Consider the following 17,524-nt stretch of genomic DNA (forward strand, 5'->3'; position numbering starts at 1 on the left):
TGATTCCTAAATGGACATTGAAGCTTTGGACACTACCTCAATGTTTTTGGTATAAAGTATTCCTTTTTTTGCACATTTTTAATAATCTATTCAATATATGTAATTGATGTACTTGTTTATTTATTGTTTTATTTTATTTATTTATTTTTTCTGTCTCTGCTAGATAATGTATTGCATTGAACTGCTGCTGCTAAGTTAACAGATTTCATGTCACATGCCAGTGATAATAAACCTGATTCTGATTCTGACACGAGTGTGAGTGTGTGCTGGGACATTGCATTTACACTGGTGTTCACACTAGTGTGACTGATTGTGTACCAGAAGGGTGTGAGTTATACTGCTCTATGTGTCTGTGTCCCGGATGGGGAGGCCAGGTGTTTACACTTCGCTGTGAGTGAGCACATTGTTTTTTTACATTTTTTGAAAAATCCAGAATGATTTAGTAAGTGTAACCTGGGGAGTGGAGCTCCCTCCCCAAGCTGTGCTGGTGGGCGCTGAGATTTTGGGGCAGTTGGTAATAACTACTGTTGCACACTCAGGAAGCACCGAGTCACGAATCCTGTTGTATAGCAGCACCCTGCGCTGGATGCAGAACTTCTGGGCTACGTGGACAACTGTTTCCAGACCCATCTGTCGGGGGAAGCTCTTCAATAATCTGAAACCAAGCAAGAAGAAGCTGAGCCAACATTACAAGCTGGTGTCCTTCAATCCCGTCTTTCCCCAATTACAGGTACTGTACCTTGTCCTGACCTTCACTGATCCTTTCAGCAGAACAACACAAGCAACAACAGCAGCAAACCAAGCCCTTTTCCCACCCACGCAGACAGGCCTCCACCAGGACTCTCAGACATCAGGCCTCCAACCTCTATTCTTTGGCCCAGACATGTAGATGTCAGGCCTGTGACCTCCAGACTCCATTGTGGACTTGCTGGTCTTTGGTAAATGCTGCTTTGCAAGCAGTTCATCCTGCAGTTACAGATCTGTATGCAACTGGATGACTAAGAATGTTTCCTGATTACCTGCAGCTCCCCGCTGTCCTGTTTCCCACCATCTGTGGAAGTCCATAAGACATGGGAGCAGAATTAGGCCATTTGGCCTATTGAGTCTACTCTGCCATTCAATCATGGCTGATGCTTTTTTTCCCTCCTCAACCCCACTCCCAACCTTCTCCCTGTAACCTTTGATGCCGTGGCCAATCAAGAACCTATCAAACTCTGCCTTAAATACGCCCAACGAACTGACCTCCACAGTGGCTACTCTCTGGCTAAAGGAATTTCTCTGCATCTCAGTTTTAAATGAATGTCCCTCTAACCTGATGCTATGCCCTCTTACCCTAGACTCCCCCACCATGGGAACACCCTTTCCACATCTAATATGTCTAAGCCTTTAAACATTCTAAAGGTTTCAAAGAGATCCCCCCCTCATCCTTCTATATTCCAGCGAGTACAGGCCCAGAGCATTCCTCATATGATAACCCTTTCATTCCTGAAATTATCCTTGTAAATCTCCTCTGAACCGTCTCCAATGCCAGCATATCTTTTCTCAAATGAGGAGCCCAAAACTGTTCTCAGTACTCAAGGTGAAGCCTCACCAATACTTTATAAAGCCTCGGCATTACATGCCTGCTCTTATATTCCAGACCTCTTGAAATGAATGCTAACATTGCATTTGTTTTCCTCACCACTGACTCTACCTGCAAGTTAACTTTTAGGTGTTCTGCACAAGGACTTCCAAGTCTCTTTGCATCTCAGATTTTTGGATTTTCTCCCTGTTCAGAAAATAGTCTGCACACTTATTTCTACTACCAAAGTGCATGTCCGTACATTTTCCAACACTGTATTTTATTTGCCACTTTCTTGCCCATTCTCTTGATCTGTTTAAGTCCTTATGCAGCCTTTCTGTTTCCTCAACATTACTTGCCCCTCCAGCAATCTTCATATAATCTACAAACTTGGCAACAAAGCCAGCTATTCCCTCATCTAAATCATTGATATACAGCATAAAAAGAAGTGGTCCCAACAACAACTCAACCGCCAGGAGTAAGATATGTTAAAGTGCCGGGGTTGATTGTATTTAATGTATCTAAGTAAACTACTTAAGAACTTTTTAAAAGCTATTATTAATGCTTTTTGAGAGAGTGATTTAGATGCATATCATATTTTTACTGAGTAATTTATGTAATTAGTTTTGCTAAAACAAGTGTATGGGACATTGGAAAAAATGTTGAATTTCCCCATGGGGATGAATAAAGTATCTATCTATCTATCTATCTACCAATGCTCTAACCGTGTCAGTAACTTTGCTGTAATACCATGGGCTCTTAAATTGTTAAGAAGCCTCATGCATGGCACCTTGTCAAAGACCTTCTGGAAGTCCAAAAATACAACATCCACTGCATCCCCTTTATCTATCCTACTTGTAATCTCCTTAAAGAATTCCATCAGGGAAGATTTTCCCTTAAGGACTTTGACTTTGTTTTATCTTGCCCTTTGTCAGCAAGTACTTAATAACTTTGTCATTAATAATCGATTCCAACATCTTCCCTACCACTGAGGTCAGGCTAACTGGTCTATAATTTCCTTTCTCTTGCCTTCCTCCTTCGATGAAGAGTGAAGTGACATTTGCAATTTTCTGGTCCTCTGGAACCATGTTGGAGTCCAATGATTCTTGAAAGATAATTACTAATTCCTCCAATATCTCTACTGCTACCTCTTTCAGTCTGTTGAGCAGTACCTCCCTTGTAATAATAACAGCACTCGATCTCTTCCCGCACACCCTTCAACACCTGGCACACTGTTAGTGTCTTCTGCAGTGAAGACTGATGCAAAATACTCATCTAGTTCATCTTTTCCCTCATAATGATTCTTCTGGTTGCTTTCTGTAAGGTTTTAAAAGTTTCCCAATCCTCTAATATCTTCCTGCTAGTTTTTGCTTTGTTGTGTGCCTTCTCTTTTGCTTTTACATTAGCTTTGACTTCCATTGTTAGCATGGTTGTACTGTTTTGCCATTTGAGTATTTCTTTGCTTTTGGAAACAATCTATCCTGCAACTTCCTCATTTTTCCCAGAAATTCAAGTCCTGTCATCCCTGCTAGCACCTCCTTCCAATTTACTTTGGCCAACTCCATTCATACCATTGTAATTTTCTTTACTCCACTGAAATACTGCTACATCAGGCTTTACTTTCTCCTTATTGTTATGAACCCCGTAACTGGGTGACTTACCAGCAAAGATAGAGACGTCCGTTGAAGTCTGATGATACTATTTTTAACAGTATTTATTAGTAAAAATACACAAAAATAATATCAATGCAAATATACAGATAATATACGTCGTCAATACTAAATCTAAAAGTGTGGGTATAATAATCAATAAGAAATAAGCTCTATCGTTGTCTAGGGGATAATGTATTGTCCGATGGAAATATAAAGTTCACTGCAGTTCCACAAGCTGCCATCTTTTGGTTGTCTCTGTGTTGCAATTGTTGGAGAGAGAGAAAGAGAAAAACTTGCTGGCTTTCCTTTATGATTTCGACCCGTCAGGTGTCTCATTGTCATGGCTGTTCAAGTGTGACCTCTCCTTTAGCTAAACCGTTCTTCCATGATGAGCCCGCCACCCCGGCAAGGGAGGACACATACGAGCTCTCACCGGCTTCGCTATAAAACGCTGTCACTGGATTTCTAGCGTTTTTCCTGGTGCGTCTGAAGGGGTGTTCCCCTGACCCCTCTTTTATCCTTACTCACGGGGTCTCAGATGTCAATCAGGTTGGGATGATGCAATCCCTCAACCAGACCACTCTGGTTGTCCCCTGAGGGGTTTCAATGAATAGTACAGTACTCAATACACAATTCCTTCTCCAAGAGACAATAGCAGTAGTCAGTGGTTCCGTTCCGCTGATGTCAGGGGACATTCCACCTGGTTGTGTATTCTGGGTGTCTCTCTCTCATTTCCTGGGTCTCAGACCCGAAATAATAGCGATCTTGCGATTCTCAAAAAGGAGGGGGCGACTTTGTACCCTTCAGCCCCTCAGAGTTGCTCCACTTTCGTAACATTATCAACTTTCAAGTCATACTGAATCATACTATCTCTGCCTCCTAAGGGTTCCTTTAAGACCTTATGTTCCCTAATCACCTCCAGTTCATTATATAACACTCAATCCAGTATAGCTGATCCCTTATAAGGCTCAATAGCAAGCCATCTCATAGGCATTCAGCAAATTCACTCTCTTGAGATCCATTACCAACCTGATTTTTTCCCAATCTACCTGCATGTAAAAATCTCTCATGATTATCATAACATTGCCGTTTTGACATGCTTTTTCTATGTCCCATTGTAATCTGTAGTCCACTTCCCAGCTGCTGCTTATAGGCTTGTATATACTGCTATCAGGGTCCTTCTACCCTTGCAGATCACAACCCACAAGGATTCAACATCTTCTGATCCTATGTCACATCTTTCTAATGATTTGTTGCTGTTCTTAACAGCAGAGGCACACCCATTTTGCCTACCTTCCTATCCCTCTGATACAACGTGTAACCTTGGACATTCAGCTCCTAACTACAACCATCCTTCAACCATGATTCAGTGATGGCCACAACACCATACCTGGCAATCTGTAATATTACAACAAAATCATCCACCTTATTTCTTATAGACAATAGACAACAGGTGCAGGAGTAGGCCAATCGGCCCTTTGAGCCAGCACAGCCATTCACTGTGATCGTGGCTGATCATCCACAATCAGTACCCTGTTCCTGCCTTCTCCCCATATCCCTTGACTCCGCTATCTTTAAGAGCTCTATCTAACTCTTTCTTGAAAGCATCCAGAGAATTGGTCTCCACTGCCTTCTGAGGCAGAGCATTCCATAGATCCAAAGCACTCTGGTGAAAAAGTTTTTCCTGAACTCCGTTCTAAATGGCCTACCCCTTATTCTTAAACTGTGGCCTCTGGTTCTGGACTCCCCCAACATCGGGAACATGTTTCCTGCCTCTAGCGTGTCCAATCCCTTAATAATCTTATATGTTTCAATTAGATCCCCTCTCATCCTTCTAAATTCCAGTGTATACAAGCCCAGTCGCTCCGATCTTTCAACATATGACAGTCCTGCCATCCCGGGAATTAACCTTGTGAACCTACGCTGCACTCCCTCAATGGCAAGAATGTCCTTCCTTAAATTTGGAGACCAAAACTGAACATAATACTCCAGGTGTGGTCTCACCAGGGCCCTGTACAACCTCTTTGCTCCTATACTCAACTCCCCTTGTTATTAAGGCCAACATGCCATTAGCTTTCTTCACTGCCTGCTGTACCTGCATGCTTACTTTCATTGACTGATGAACAAGGACACCTAGATTTCGTTGTACTTGCCCTTTTCCTAACTTGACACCATTCAGGTAGTAATCTACCTTCCTGTTCTTGCCACCAAAGTGGATAACCTCACATTTATCCACATTAAACTGCATCTGCCATGCATCTGCCCACTCACCCGACCTGTCCAAGTCACCCTGCACTCTCCTAACATCCAACTCCCTTTTCACACTGCCACCCAGCTTTGTGTCATCAGCAAATTTGCTAATGTTACTTTTAATCCCTTCATCTAAATCATTAATGTATATTGTAAATAGATGCGGTCCCAGCACTGAACCATGCGGTAACCCACTAGTCACTGCCTGCCATTCTGAAAAGGACCCGTTAATCCCTACTCTTTGTTTCCTGTCTGCCAACCAATTTTCTATCCAGTTCAGTACCCTACCCCCGATACCATGTGCTCTAATTTTGCCCACTAATCTCCTATGTGGGACCTTATCAAAGGCTTTCTGAAAGTCCAGGTACACTACATCCACTGGCTCTCGCTTGTCCATTTTCATAGTTACACCCTCAAAAAATTCCAGAAGATTAGTCAAGCATGATTTCCCCTTCGTAAATCCATGCTGACTTGGACCGATCCTGTTACTGCTATCCAGATGTGCTGCAATTTCATCTTTATTAATTGACTCCAGCATCTTCCCCACCACTGATGTCAGGCTAACTGGTCTATGCATTGTCTTATACTCCGTGCATTGAGATATAACACTTTTCTTTCTTTTGCAATCTTTTTATTAAATTTTCAAAGACACATACATAGCAGTCATAATAGTACAAAGGGAGTGGGAGTACATTGTTGGCAATTAACACATGTGAGTAGAAACTATAGGTAACACCAATATGATTGACCTCCCAAACTCTTAATATAGACATAAAAGGATGAAAAAAAAACCCAAATGAAAAATCAAAAACAAAATAAACTAAACTAAACAAAGCTGGGCTATTATATCGGATAAAGTCATTAATGTCGTCAACTCTGCTCCTCTACTCAAATTAATAAATAATATAAAGGAATCGGAAAATGTCAAATTACATTCTATGAAAGTATTGAATAAATGGCCTCTAAGTTTCTTCAAATTTAACTGAAGGATCAAAGGTGCCTCTACTAATTTTTTCTAAGTTTAAACAGGATATGGTTTGGGAAAACCACTGAGATGTAGTTGGAGGATTCATCTCTTTCCAATTCAATAGAATAGATCTTCTAGCCATTAAAGTAGCAAATTCATTCCTGTTGTTATATCCTTGCTCGCTCAGTTTAGTAACTTTTCTGGTTACAAACTGAATCTTAATAAGAGTGAACTTTTCCCTTTAAATATGCAAGTTCCAATTTATAGATGTTTACCATTTAGATTGGTTACGGATTATTTTACTTATCTAGGTGTTAAAATCACTAAAAAACGTAAGGATTTATTTAACATCAATTTTTTACCTTTAATAGACCAGATCAAACAATTGCTTACTAAATGGTCTCCACCGTCTATATCACTGATTGGTCGAATTCATGCTATTAAGATGATTATTTTACCTAAATTTTTATATCTTTTCTAAACGGTACCAATCTTTATTCCTAAATCCTTTTTTGATATTATTGACTTTAAAATTTCGTCTTATATATGACAGAATAAAAATCCTAGGTTAAGTAAAAAAAATACTTGCAGAAATCCAAAAAGAACAGTGGCTTGGCACTGCCAAATTTAAAATTTTATTATTGGGCAATTAATATTCAATATTTAATATTTTGGACCCAAGATGTGGATATTAATGTCAGTCTGCAATGGGTTAACCTTGAATGTAATGCTGCACAAGGATTTTCATTGGTTTCAATCTTAGGGACTTCACTTCCCTTTGGTCTTCCTAAATTGAATAAACAAATGGTTAATCCAATAAATAAACATACATTACGAATATGGTTTCAGTTTCGTAAATTTTTTAGCTTGATTAAATTTATTTTATCAAGTCCTATTATATCTAATTTTTTCTTTCAACCCTCTGTTATGGATCAAGCTTTTTTGGTATGGAAAACAAAGGGTATAATATGTTTTCATGATTTATTTTTGGATAACTATTTCATGTCTTTTGAACAGTTGTCTAATAAATATAATTTGCCCAGATCCCTTTTTTTTAGATACTTACAGATCAGAGATTTTTTAAAATATGATGCTACCTACTTTTCCGATTTCTTATCCAACCCATATCACGGAAAAATTTTTAGGCTTAAACCCTTATCAAAAGCGTTTAATAGCAATCATTTATGATATGATTATGAAAATACAGTCAGATATATCCGATAAAATTAAAAATGAATGGCAGAAGGAACTTCAACTTTCTTTACCTATAGAGAAATGGGAGAAAGTCTCTCAATTAGAGATATAACACTTTTGAGTACTGTATTTGCAATATCTTTTTGATTCGGCATCCCTAATGCACTGATACTCACCCTACAGGCTGCAGTTTTGTCTTATCGTCTGCCTGCCCTTCCTGACAGTCTGACTGCATGCTATCTTTGCTTTTTCACCATTGGTCCTATCCCTTCAATCTGGTTCCCACCCCACTTCCAAATAGTTTAAACCCTCCCCAACAATTCTAACAAACCTGCCCGTGAGACTATTGGTCCTTCTGGGGTTCAGATGCAACCCATCCCTTTTATACAGGTCATATCTCCCCCAGAAGAGATCTCAATGATCCAAGAACCTGAAGCCCTGCCTCTGCACCAGCTTCTGAGCCACACATTTATCTGCCAAATCATCTTGTTTCTACCCTCAATGGTGCATGGCACAGGCTGTAACCCAGAAATTATTATGCTGCAGCTCCTGGTTCTCAGTTTTCTGCATAACTCTCTAAATTCTCTCTTCGGAGCTTCTTTGCTTTTCCTTCCTATGTCATTGGTATCAAAATAATCTGGTTGCTCTCCCTCCCCTTCCAAAATGCTGTGAACGTGATCTGAGGCGTCTTTGACCCTGGCAGCTAGGAGGCAACAGACCATCCGGGTGTCTGAGAGTGCTCCACTCTCAGGGTTTCTGAGTTTTTCCAGATCTCTGGAAGATTCTGGATGGCTGATGGAATAACCAGGGTGTCTACTTGACTCCAGATTGTCCAGATCACTTAGGAATTTTCTATAATGCCTGGATTTCGTGGTCTTCGTGAAAGTGTGCAATTGTTTTTGGATGCTCTAGATTTAGATTAGATAAGCTTTATTTGTCACACATACATAAAAACGCACAGTGAAATGTGCCAACTATGTCAATGCCCAACACAGTCTGAGGATGTGCTGGGGGCTAGCCTGCAACTGTCACTATGCTTCTAGTGCCAATATTGCAGGCCCACGACTTACTAACCCTTACTAATCCGTACACCTCATAACGTGGGAGGAAACCGGAGCACCCAGAGGAAAGCCTTACTGTCTTGGGGAGAACGTACAAACTCCTTACATTCAGTGGCAGGAATTAAGCCTGGAATGCTGGTGCTGTAATAGTGTTATGCTACATGCCACAGAGATTGTTGGAGTCTCTCTAGACCAGTGGTCCCCAACCTCCGGGCCGCGGAGCAGTACCGGACCGCAAAGCATGTCCTACCGGGCCGCGAGGAAACGATATGATTTGGCGGTATGAAGCTATATGAGTCGGCTGCACTGCAGTGAAAGAGATGCACTGCAGCTGACTCGTATCGCTTCATACCGCCAAATCGTATCGTTTCCTCGCAGCCCGGTGTTTGGGAACCACTGCTCTAGATATACCCGGAAGTGCCTGCGTATATTTCTGAGAGATTTCTGTTGACATTGGACATTATCTAATCCTTATGATTCACCCCCTCAGGTTCATTACTGGGCTTCATTTGCCCAACAGCGGGGTATCGAACTGCAGTGCTCCCAAGGGTACGTGTCATGCCGAGGAACACAGAGGTTCATTCCCCAGGGTAAGAAAATTTGCGTTTCCATTTAAGAACCAGTGTGTTTAGTTATCATGGAAACATGGTCAATCTATACACAAACAGTTCTCAAATATACCAGCAAATAAACAATGTATTTATGTAGCAATATTGATGCTGAATATTGGCTAGAGATTTCAACAGATAAAATAGAATAGACAATAGGTGCAGGAGTAGGCCATTTGGCCCTTCTAGCCAGCACTGCCATTCACTGTAATCATGGCTGATCATACACAATCAGTACCCCGTTCCTGCCCTCTCCCCATATCCCTTGACCCCGCTATCTATAAGAGCTCTATCTAACTCTCTCTTGAATGCATCCAGAGACTTGGCCTCCACTGCCTTCTGGGGCAGAGCATCCCACATATCCACCACTCTCTGGGTGAAAAAGTTTTTCCGCATCTCAGTTCTAAAATGGCCTACCCCTTATTCTTAAACTGTGGCCTCTAGTTCTGGACTCGCCCATCAACGGGAACTTGCTTCCTGCCTCCAGTGTGTCCAATCCCTTAATAATTTTATATGTTTCAATCAGATCCCCTCTCATCCTTCTAAATTCCAGTGTATACAAGCCCAGTCACTCCAATCTTTCAACATATGACAGTCCCGCCATTCCGGGAATTAACCTTGTGAACCTACGCTGCACTCCCTCAATAGCAAGAATGTCCTTCCTCAAATTTGGAGACCAAAACTGCACACAATACTCCAGGTGTGGTCTCACCAGGGCCCTGTACAGCTGCAGAAGGACCTCTTTACTCCTATACTCAATTCCTCTTGTTATAAAGGCTAGCATGCCATTGGCTTTCTTCACTGCCTGCTGTACCTGCATGCTTGCTTTCATTGACTGATGTTACATACCCCGTAACTGGGTCACTTACCAGCAAAGATAGAGAGGTCCGTTGAAGTCTGATGGTACTATTTCTAACAGTATTTATTGATAAAAATACACAAAAATAGTATCAATGCAAACATACAGATAATATACGTCGTCAATACTAAATCTAAAAGCGCGAGTATAATAATAATCAATAAGAAATAGCTCTATCGTTGTCTAGGGGATAATGTATTGTCCGATGGAAATATAAAAGTCACTCAAGTTCATTCAAGCTGCAGGCTGCAGCCTTTGGTTGGAGTCAAGAGAGAGAGTTTAAAACTCGCCCATTCCTTTTATGATGTCAATCCTTCGAGAGTCGTTGGGGCTGATTTCTCCTTTATTTTAGCTAAAGCCGTTCTTCCATGGTAAGGCCCACCAATTCCGAGGCAAATGGAAAAGGACGCACGTGGGCTTTCCACCGGCTTTCTCTATTACACTGTTACAGGATTTCTAGCGTTTCTTCTGGTGCGTCTAAAGGGGCTGTTCCCCAGACCCTCTTTTATCCTGACTCACAGGGTCTCGGATGTCAATCAGGTCGGGATGATGCAATCCCTCAACCAACCCCCTCTGATCATTCCCTGAGGGCTTCCATGAAGTACAGTACTCAATACACAATTCCGTCTCCAAGAGACAATGGCCGTTTTCCGTGGCTTTGTATCGCTGAGGGCCAGGACATTCCAAATGTCTCTCTCTCATTTCCTGGGTCTCCTGACCTGACTTAATAGCGATCTTGCGATTCTCAAAAAGGAGGGGGCACAGGCGTAACACTGATGTACAAGAACACCTAGATCTCGTTGTACTTCCCCTTTACCTAACTTGACTCCATTTAGATAGTAATCTGCCTTCCTGTTCTTGCCACCAAAGTGGATAACCTCACATTTATCCACATTAAACTGCATCTGCCATACATTTGCCCACTCACCCAACCTGTCCAAGTCACCCTGCATTCTCATAACATTTTCCTGACATTTCACACTGCCACCCAGCCTTGTGTCATCAGCAAATTTGCTAATGTTACTTTTAATCCCTTCATCTAAACATTAATGTATATTGTAAACAGCTGCGGTCCCAGCACCGAACCTTGCGGTACCCCGCTGGTCACAGCCTGCCATTCCGAAAGGGACCCGTTAATCGCTACTCTTTGTTTCCTGACAGCCAGCCAATCTTCAATCCATGTCAGTACTCTGCCCCCAATACCATGTGCCCTAATTTTGCCCACTAATCTCCTATGTGGGACTTCATCAAAAGCTTTCTGGAAGTCCAGATACACTACATCCACTGGCTCTCCCTTGTCCATTTTCATAGTTACATCCTCAAAAAACTCCAGAAGATTAGTCAAGCATGATTTTCCCTTCATAAATCCATGCTGACTCGGACTGATCCTTCTACTGCTATCCAAATGTGTCGTAATTTCATCTTTTATAATTGACTCCAGCATCTTTCCCACCACTGACGTCAGGCTAACCGGTCTATAATTCCCTGTTTTTCTCTCTCCCTCCTTTCTTGAAAAGTGGGACAACATTAGCCACCTTCCAGTCAGCAGGAACTGTTCCTGAATCTATAGAACATTGGAAAATGATTACCAATGCGTCCACGATTTCTAGAGCCACCTCTTTAAGTACCCTGGGATGCAGACCATCAGGTCCCGGGAACTTATCAGCCTTCAGACTCAACAGTCTATCCAACACCGTTTCCTGCCTAATATAAATTTCCTTCAGTTCATCCTTTACCCTAGTTCCTTTGACCACTATTACATCTGGGAGATTGTTTGTGTCTTCTCTAGTGAAGACAGATCCAAAGTACTTGTTAACTCATCTGCCATTTCCTTGTTCCCCATAATAAATTCACCCGTTACTGTCTTCAATGGTCCAATTTTGGTCTTAACTGTTTTTTTGCTATTCACATACCTAAAGGAGGATAGTAAAAGCTTCTTTATATTCTTGGCTAGTTTACCTTCGTACCTCATTTTTTCTTAGCTTATTGCCTTTTTTGTTATCTTCTGTTGAAGCTGTGGAACTGGGATGTTGGAGGAAACTGGAGCACCCAGGGAAATCCACAGGGGTCACAGACGGTAACTTTAAACTCCACGCAGACAATCAGGTGTCTGAAACAGTGAAGCCGTGACTCTTCCAGCTGCTTTGTCCTATCCCCATTTGCAGAGATTTAAAAATTCTACCATAATTTTCTCCTGTTCCTACTCCCCATCACTGTCTCCCTCTCCCTCTCTCTCCCAGTCTGATCTCACATCATCTCCCTCTCCTCCTGATCTCCCATCACCATTTCCATCATAGGAAAGTGTTTGTCAAATGTGTTAGTTTCCTTCATCAATGCATAGAAGTCCCAACTACACTGAGTGTGATACTAGATCTCCTATTAGGGAATGAGACAGGGCAGGTGACAGAAGTTTGTGTAGCGGAACACTTTGCATCTAGTGATCATAATGCCATTAGTTTCAAGATAATTATGTATAAGGATAGGTCTGGTCCTCGGGTTGAGATTCTAAGTTGGAGAAAGGGCGATTTTGATGTTAACAGAAAGGATCTGGCACATGTGGATTGGGATAGGTTGTTTTCTGGCAAAGGTGTAATTGGGAGGCTTTAAAAGTGAAATTTTGAGAGTACAAAGTTTGTTTCTCAGAATAAAAGGCAAGGACAACAGGTTTAGGGAACCTTGGTTTTCGAGAAATTTTGAGGCCCTGTTTAAGAAAAAGCAGGTGCATAGCAGGTGTAGGCAGGCAAGAACAAATGAGGTACTTGAGAATAAGAACTGGAAGAGAACATGGAGTTTGTGGATATAAGGTAATACAGCAGCGAGGTCATGGAACCTATACAGATTGGAGTCTGCTGTCTTGAGGCAAGTTGGGGTGGATAAATCCCCAGCACCTGACAATCTCTTCGCTCGACCCTATGGGAGATTAGTACAGGAGTTGCAGGGGATCTCACAGACATATTTAAAACAATGGTGGCCACGGTGAGATGCTGGAGGATTAGAGGATAGCTGATGTTGTTGCTGAAGACAGGCTCTAAGAATAAGTCAGGAAATTATAGGCCAGTGAGCCTGCCTTCAGTGGTGGGAAAGTTACTAGATTGTGTTCCAAGGGACTGGGTATATAAGTAATTGGATAGACAGGGAATGATTTGGGATAGTCAACATGGCTTTGTGTGTGGTAAGTCATGTTAACCAATCTTGGTCTTTCAAGGAAATTACCAGGAAAGTTGATGAAGACAAGGCAGTGGAATTTGTCTACATGGACTTTAGCAAGGCCTTTGACAAGGTCCCACATAGGAGGTTGATCAGGAAGGTTCAGTTATTTAGCAGTCACTTCGGATTAGATATTGGCTTTGCAGAAGAAGCCAGAGAATGGTAGTAGATGGTTGCCTCTTTGACTGGGGGCCTGTGACTTAGGGATAGATGGTAGATCCATTGTTTGTCATCTGTATCAGCAGTCTGGATGATAATGTGGTAAACTGGATATGCAAATTTGCAGATGACACCAAGATGGGGGTTATAGTCCATAGTAAGGAAGACCCTCAAAGCTTGCAGTAGGATCTGAACCAACTGGGAAAAAAAATAGGCTGAAAAATGGCAGATGGAATTTAATGGAGATAGGTGCAAAGTGTTGCACTTTGGGAGGACCAACCCGGATAGTTCTTAAATGGTGAGTGGTAGGGCATTGAGGAGTGTAGAACAGAGGGATCCGGGAATATAGATCTATAATTCTTTGAAAGTGGCATCACAGGTAGATTGGGTCGTAAAAAGAAAATGCTTTTGGCACTTTGGCCTTTATAAATTAATGTATTGGATACAGGAGTTGGGACGTTATGTTGAAACTGGATAAGACATTGGTAAGGCTTACTTTGGAGTATTGTGTCCAGTTTTGGTCACCCACCTATAGGAAAGATGTCAATAAGATTGAAAGCATGCAGAGAAAATTTTCAGGGATGTTGCTGGGACTTGAGAGCCTGTGTTATAGGGAATAGGTTAGTAATGTATTCCCTAGAATGTAGAAGACTGGGAGGGAATTTGATAGAGGTAAACAAAAATTTGATGGGTATAGATAGGATAAATGCAAGCAGGGTTTTTCCTCAGAGGTTGGGTGAGACTAGAACTAGAGGTCATAGGTTAAGTGTGAAAGATAGAATGTTTAAGGGGAGCCTGAGGGGGAATTTCTTCACTCAAGAGTGCCAGCGTATGTGGTAGATGCGAGGTCGATTTCAGCATTTAAGAGAAATTAGTGTAGGTACATGTTTGGGAGGGGTATGGAGGGTTATAGTCTGGGTGCAGATCAATGGGACTAGGCAAATTAATGGTTTGGCATGGACACTATGGGCTGAAGGGCCTGTTTCTGTGCTGTAGTGTTCTATCCCTCTATGATGCTATCTCCTTCTCCTCTCTCCCACTGTTTCCCTCATTGCTGTTTCCCTCCCCTCCTCTCCCCATCTTCCCATCACCATCTTCCTCCCTTTCCTTCTCCCTCTACTCTGCCATCACCTTCCCTCACCATCTGTCTTCCCCCAGCTCTTCCCCATCACCATCTCCCTTCCTATCTCTTCCCCATCACCATCTCCCTCCCTTCCTGTCTCCCCATCTCCCTCCCCTCCTCTCTCCCAATCACCGTCTCCCTCCCTTCCCTCCTCTCTCACCATCACCATCTCCCTTCCTCCTCTCTCAGCCCACCCACCCCCCACATCTATCCCCCTCCCCTCCTCTCTCCCCATTTGTTATCCCATCAGCGCAGTTTTGCCCTGCTCTCTGGGTTTGAGTGGGGAGTGGGGTAGTGTTGGGGTAGGGTTACTGGAGGGTCTCAACCTTGGACACCCTCCCTGTGTACTCATGGACAGGCTGTGCCTCAGCAGGGGGCTCGGTGCTGAGACGACCGATCTCGGAGTGGAATGTCACTGAGATGTACAGCAAGCTGAACCTGGTCACTGTCTACCTGATGACATCAGCTGCAGAAGAGAGCGCCGAGCAGCGGCTGGACGCACAGGTGACCAAGACTCACCTCCTCAGCCTCTCGTCCCTCAACTACCAGAGGCAGAACAAAGTGGAGGAGGTAACTGCGGTAGGAGGGAGGGGAGTAATTGGTTGGGGGGAGTGGTGGTAATCCTGGGGCAAGGGAAGGTGGTAACCATGGGGATGGGAGGAGAGTTAACTGCGGTTAGTGGGAGAGGTGGTAATCCTGGGGCAAGGGGAGGGAGGAGAGGAGGTAATGTCGTCGGGTGGGGAAGTCGTAATCCTGGAGCAACAGGAGGGAGGAGAAATAATCATGTGGGAGGGAGGGGAGGTAAATGTGGTTGGGGTGAGAGGAGGTATCTATGGGGAAAAGGGAGGTGGCAACCGTGGTCGGGGGGGAGAGGGGAGGTGGCAACTCTGCTCGGGGTGGGTGAGAGGGGAGGTGGCATCCATGGTCGGTGGGGGGAGAGAGAAGGTGGCAAACGTGGAGGGGAGGGGTGGGGTAAGCATACTGGGATACGGGAGCGACTTGGATCGAAGCCCGTCAGGCTCGTTCTCCCATTGTTCTTACTGGCAAAGGTCTGTTCACTTGAAAATAAACTAGACTACTTACGCCTGAGAGATGAAGAACATCTACGGTCTCATCCTCGCTAAATCTGGCTTCAGAACTTGATACTAGACGTGGTCATCCAGCTGGAGGGTTCCAGCACGTTTTGGGCTGACAGGAACCCAGCCATCTCAAGCAAGCCCCATGGTAGCAGTATCAGTATTTACATAAGTAAGGACTGGTGTACAGATGCTTTAGCAGTGACAGTTCACAGATAATTGTTTACTTTTGTGAAGTGCAGACTGTTTTGTATGCTGAGGGAGTTCACTACAGTTATGTTGATAGCTGTGTATATCCCCTCCACCTTTGCTAATGCCAGTGAGGCATTGCATGAGCTCTACAGCATCATCAGTAACGTTCAAACCAAGCACCCCAATGGTATCTTCATTGTCACTGGTGATTTTAACCATGCAAAACTAAAAACAGTCCTGTCTAAATCTACCTGCATGTTGGTTTTGCTACAAGAGGTGAAAATACACTAGACATGGTTTATACTAACATAGCAGATGCATATAAAGTAGTCCCTGAGCCACACATTGGGCTCTCAGATCACTTATCTGTAATGCTAATTCCAGCATAAAATTGCTGATCAAATGGGTTAAGCTAGTTCTAAAGGTGCTGAAAAGCTGGTCTGAAGGGGCAATCTCAGTATTGAAGGACTGCTTTGAAAACATGAACTGGAGAATGTTCAGGGAGGCTGCTACCTATGGCAACTATGTTAACATTAAGAGATAATGTGTATTCTGTGCCCAGCTACATTGTGAAGTGTACTGAGGATGCTATTATCACAAAACACATCCATATGAAGGCAAATCAGAAGCCATGGCTTACTGCAGACATCTGTGCACAGCTGAGGGATTGTGAATCTTGTCTTTAGATTGGGAGATGTGACAGCTCTCAGGGAAGCAAGAACTGTGCTTTCCTGCTCCATCAGGAAGGGGAAACGGGAGCATTCTTGGAGAATATACAACCACTTCTGCGATACCTGGGACACAAGACACATGTGGCAGGGAATTCAGAGGATTACAGACTACACGTGTACCTTGTACATCAGTGACCAGGATGCCTCACTCCCCAACAGGCTGAATATCATTTATGCCTGGTTTGATGCACAGAACAAACTGCTGGCGAGGAAGGCTCTCCTCCCTCCAGGGGAGCAGACATTCCATCTGGCTGAAGCTGAGGTGAGGAAGACCCTGGCCAGAGTCAACCCAAGTAAAGCTGCAAGGCCCAGTGATAGACAATAGGTGCAGAAGTAGCCCATTCGGCCCTTCGAGCCTGCACCACCATTCTGAGATCATGGCTGATCATCTACTATCAATACCCAATAGTGATGTACCAGGTAGGGTTCTGAAAGACTGAGGTACTGATGGGTATATTCAACACCTCTCTGGAGGTGTTGTCCCCTTGGTTTTCAACGTGGCAACCATCAATCCAGTGCCAAAGGTGACAGTAACCTGCCTAAATGACTATCATCCAGTGGTATTAACATCAACCATTATGAAATACTTTGAGCAACTAGTCATGGAGCACATTAAAGCCTTACTTCCAGTTACATTGGACCCTTTCTGGTTCACTTACCACTCAAATCAATCCACTGATGATGCAGTAGCCTCTGCCCTCCAATCTGCCCTGTGCCACCTGGAAAATGGAGTCTCTTATGTCAGGCTGCTGTTTATCAAGGTCGGTTTGATGTTTAACACCATCATACCCCAGAAACTGGTGGAGTAATTGTCCTCACTGGGTCTCAACACTTCGATCTGCAACTGGATCCTGGATTTCTTAAAAGAAGGGTCATAGTCAGTC

General features: G+C 43.2%; 1 protein-coding gene across 4 annotated transcripts in view; it reads left to right on the plus strand.

Annotated features, from left to right (window-relative positions):
* Positions 1 to 17,524, plus strand: part of LOC140731570 (bridge-like lipid transfer protein family member 2) — a 109,583-nt gene that overhangs the window by 47,826 nt on the left and 44,233 nt on the right. For 2 of the 4 annotated variants that reach the window (XM_073053090.1, XM_073053093.1), the window contains exons 21-23: positions 540 to 730; positions 9,176 to 9,275; positions 15,000 to 15,211. In XM_073053090.1, coding sequence (XP_072909191.1) covers positions 540 to 730; positions 9,176 to 9,275; positions 15,000 to 15,211 — 503 coding nt within the window. The remainder of the gene's footprint in view (positions 1 to 539; positions 731 to 9,175; positions 9,276 to 14,999; positions 15,212 to 17,524) is intronic. The other 2 variants (XM_073053091.1, XM_073053092.1) reach the window with 2 other exon arrangements.

This window comes from Hemitrygon akajei, chromosome 8, assembly GCF_048418815.1.
Source record: "Hemitrygon akajei chromosome 8, sHemAka1.3, whole genome shotgun sequence".
Lineage (NCBI taxonomy): Eukaryota > Metazoa > Chordata > Chondrichthyes > Myliobatiformes > Dasyatidae > Hemitrygon > Hemitrygon akajei.